The following is a 4,563-nucleotide window of genomic DNA, read 5'->3' on the forward strand; positions in this document are numbered from 1 at the left end:
AAAGAAACTCCCGCACACTGACCATTTCGCTGTTCTTTCCTTAATAATGATGTTTTTAGACCTTCATTAGGCAATTAGGCTTGCCTGATGAAAGTCTAGTACCGAAACGCCGTTATTAAAGAAAGAACAGCGAAATGATCAGTGTGCGGAAGTTTCCTTAAGTTGTTGCTGAGTCGAAGTTTAACATACAGTACACAAAAATATTTTTGCAAATAACTATCCTCAATGTACACATGCCATGGGTAACATGTTATCATAATATTCTTCTCCTATCAGATCGCCAGCTTCGTTTATATGTGTGGGAGTCAGACCACCAGACCGCTCCATCTGACAGAAAAGGGGTGAGACTGTCTTGCCTTCTCATCAATGATGGACAGTGTTACCAGATTCCGCCCAAATTCAACAAATTACATTGACTTCTATGGGCCGAAAAGGGCTGAAAAAAACGCCAAATGGCTAATTTTTTCGAGTTTTACCCGCAGACGCTCATCAAAAGTAGCCCAATTGGGCGGGCACCCGCCCAATCTGGCAACACTGATGATGGAACTACTGTCTCAGAAACTATACCTAAAAGAACTGTAAGTCGCATTGGATCAAAGTGTCAACAGTAATGTAATGTACTGTCATGCATGTGTTGCAGTGGTTCGGAGAGAAAACCCCAACTGAGAGCTGACGATGCGGAGGTTCTTTCCACTGCTAGCTGGAATCGTCATTGCGCTTGTCACTGGTGTCGTGAGGTGGAAATGGGAGGTGATATCCAACTCTAACCTATACAGACCACCAGTGCTGCATGAAGTTCCAGAGATCGCAGAAACCATTCAACACATCCACAACTCCCGGCACCTCATGGTGTCTGCATTTAAGGACCATCGTAGACAGGGGGCCATACGGATCATTAGCATCCTCAGGAGATCGGCACTGAAGAAGCTGTACTGTGTGCTCTGTGTGCAAGCTAACGCTAACGCTAGGACTGAGGCGGACGAGGCTCATAGTCAATGTGAGTCTAAAGAGGCAGTAGTTGAAATACACAGAGATCACTTTGGCTTTCCTTACGGGACTTCGGACATAATGTGCAACAGTCCGTCATCCTTCAAGCCCACACATGTGGCCATATCAATGGACCCAATCATCACTGTCGAGAATTTAAAATATTTACCCATTCAAAACCAGAAGACCAAGGATTCATTTAAGTACAATTTCACTGTGTGCATATCCAACCTCTTTGGTGAGTACAACAATGCCCTCCAGTTTGTGCAGACCATGGAGGTCTACAAGCTGATTGGCATTCAGCGAGTCGTCATCTACAACACCAGCAGTGGGCCAGATCTGGAGAAAGCACTCAAGTATTACAGCAAAGACGGTATGCTGGAGGTTGTTCCTTGGCCAATAGACAAATTCCTAAAACCTTCTCATGGGTGGAACTCAAAGAGGTCACCCGGGGACTTGCAATATTATGGGCAGCTCGTCACGCTAAACGAATGCATATACAGACACATGTATCAGTCCCAATACCTCCTGCTGAACGACATTGATGAGATTATTATGCCTTACAAACACGCCAGCCTGGGGGACTTAATGGACACCCTGCAGAAACGCCATCCTCGCTCTGGGGTTTTCACAGTTGAGAACGCCATTTTTCCCATAACCCAGTTTAACAAGAGCGGACGCTTTAGTCTGCGCGAGTGGCGGAACGTGCCTGGTACGAATATCCTGGAGTACGTTTACCGCCGTGAGCCTGAGCAGAAGGGGGCGATCAAGCACACTAAAATGATCATCAATCCTCGCTTTGTGCAGCAGACATCCGTACACTCAGTCCTAAAGCACTTTGGACCCACCGTCAAGGTCAGCTTTGATGTCTGCCACTTGATCCATGTCAAGATACCTGGAAATGGGACACTGTACAAAAACCAACTGCATGAGGACAAGAGGCTTTGGGAGTTTGAGGAGAAGCTGATACCCAACATTAATCGAGCACTTCATGAGTCTGGACTCTTACTGTGAACACTATACCTTTGTATAGTTTGTATTGGCATTGTATACCTTTGTATTGACACTGATGAAGGCTTGATAGCCGAAACGCGTTTGCTTTTGGACATGGTGGTAATATAAATAAATAATGATACACAGATTGTGAGTGCAGATTTTTCTTCCTTAAGTTGATACATTGTATAGCACACTCAAAGACTTTCGTTTGTTCCAAGAAGTTGAGCGCGTCCTTTATCAAAACTTGGAAACTATACCTTTGGCCATGAATGGGGCAGCTAATCTGTAGCAGGGGAGCGTACCTATGTTCCCCAAGTCCTATGTTCCCCAGGTCCCATGTTCCCCTGTCTTTGTATGGGAAAGGGGAACATAGAACCCTTTTTCTAAAAAAGGCTTTTATGTTCCCCGCATTGTATGTTTCCAAGTTTTCAAATTGTGCCCTTCCCAAAACCATCCCTAAACCTAACCTGTCAGAGGTGCAACAACAACCTGCACTTTGCCATGCGGCAGCAGTCTACTTGGAAGCAGGGTTGCCGGTAGAGGGGAACATAGGACCCGGGGAACATAGGACCTGGGGAACATAGGGATGACCCCTGTAGTACATTGATGGTGTAGGCCGGGAAACAACATTAATAGCTATGCAACTATATGAGTCAGGCCTATTACTGCAGTGCGAAACTGAAATTCAAAGAGATAGGCGACATCAGCTCAGCTGGGGGAAACCCTTACTGTGGAGCACTATTGCACGAGATGTGTCGTGTTTCCACGAAATTAAAATAATCTATAACGGTAGTGGTGCCGTCACGATAAAGCCCTCTTTTTCGTGGTTGGGCCACACTTCCGCGGCCAATGCATTTGAATGGGCTGTCCGACTCATGGTTGATTTACGATTGATGGACCTGTCAAGCTTCCAGGAAAATGTGAGGAAGAAGCGGAGTGTAGAGAAGCAAACATTGCATTGGAAAACACACTGTCCAACTTAATTTGTTTTAGCCTACTTCACAGTGTGATGGAGCATACATGCTATAATGTATCCCTTCACTAATAATCTTTCCCTAATCAGTTTTCTGTCGGAATTGGGCCATCAATCGTAAATCTACCACGAGTCGTACACACTTTATAATGATAAAACTAATATACAGCTGTTGCAAAAAGTTTTGTCCATGTGTTTGGAACAACAGCTAATAACCTGACTTTCATTTACTGGTACTTACTTTGTGTAAGATTTTTAGTTGTTTATTTCCAGAATTCATGCTACCCACTAATGTTACCTTTTTCATGAATACCTACCACCACCATCAAATTGTAAGTATTCATTATGACTGGAAAAAGTGCACTTTTCATACGTGGAAAGGGGGATCTTCTCCATAGTCCGCCATTTTGAATTTACAGAAGTAGCCATTTTTAGCTGCAAAAGGGACTGTACTTGGGCCATCCTAGAAAATATTAGTTTATTACTTAGTAAACTTTCATGAAAAGATCAAATTTGGCAATAGGCAACCCAGTTTCAATGAGCAGCACAGTTGCAGTAACTTTTTTGGCCATTTCCTGCACAATATACCTTTAAAATAGCCTAGCGAGCTAAACCCCAATTCAATTTGCAGCCACTTGGGGCATCTACTGTAGATTTCTAGACTACCTTTAAAATCCACAAACACAATTGAGTTTTATTTTTATCCAGCTGTTGCGTAAGCCTATTTCTTACTTTCTTTGTAATGGTCCTTAGCTAATGCAGTAAAGGTGTATGGTGGTGAAAAGTCTTGACTTGTTGGGTCTCAAATCTGTTATATAAATTCATGCATTATGAGCGGTGAGAAACACAATATGAGCCTGACGCCCTGTGTTTAGTGTATAAAAAGAAGTTAAAGGTATTTACGTGTTGGGTCTCAAATTTGTTAAAGTTTCTGAAAAAAAGTCTACACAGCCCAGTTCAAATGCCACGTTTTTGTGATGTACAAAAAATGACAAAGACAAATAATTTCCCAACTTTTTGCACATTTAATATAAACTATAATCTGCACAATGCATTGAAAACAAACTCAAAGCTTTAAAGGGAAAAATGTGAAATAAAAAAACTAAAATTGATCTGGTTTAGCCTACAGGTTCTTGGAATACTTTTAAGAAAATTTCATTTGTTCAAGTGTGTGTGTGTGTGTGTGTGTGTGTGTGTGTCTGCTGTTTCATGTATATCATACAAATACTAGTATCATGCTTAGGCTATACTAATATTGTACTAATCATATATATTCAGTGTGACAGTGAATTATTAAAAACAAAAACAAAATCCACACATGGTAGTTTTCTGTGTGTTAGCAAACCTGTAGATGATGGGTTGTACCCTGTCCCAACACCAGATGGCGCCCCTGCCATTCTCCCACACCAAAGTTCTACAGTAGAGTTTCTCAACAGGGGTTCTAGAGCCCCCCAGGGGGAGTAGCCTCCATAGGCGGCATGCAGGAAGGCAGGGCTGGAACAGTAGTTTCTCATATGCTGAAAAAATCAAATGTTCACTAGGGAATGTTGATCATGGAGGAGTGCTGCTTCACTTTTCTCTCTTTAGCAGGTGCTCTTTGGCTCAAG

General features: G+C 42.7%; 1 protein-coding gene across 1 annotated transcript; it reads left to right on the forward strand.

Annotated features, from left to right (window-relative positions):
- The first annotated feature begins 651 nt into the window (after positions 1–651).
- LOC134459593 (uncharacterized) lies at positions 652–2,001 on the forward strand. The gene has a single exon (XM_063211944.1). The coding sequence runs from the start codon at positions 676–678 to the stop codon at positions 1,999–2,001; it is 1,326 nt and encodes a 441-aa protein (XP_063068014.1). The 5' UTR covers positions 652–675.
- Positions 2,002–4,563: the final 2,562 nt, after the last annotated feature.

This window comes from Engraulis encrasicolus, chromosome 12, assembly GCF_034702125.1.
Source record: "Engraulis encrasicolus isolate BLACKSEA-1 chromosome 12, IST_EnEncr_1.0, whole genome shotgun sequence".
Taxonomy (NCBI): Eukaryota; Metazoa; Chordata; class Actinopteri; order Clupeiformes; family Engraulidae; genus Engraulis; species Engraulis encrasicolus.

Coding starts and splice junctions, on each gene's coding strand:
- LOC134459593 (XM_063211944.1), top strand. CDS start 676: ATGCGGAGGTTCTTTCCACTGCTAGCTGGAATCGTCATTGCGCTTGTC.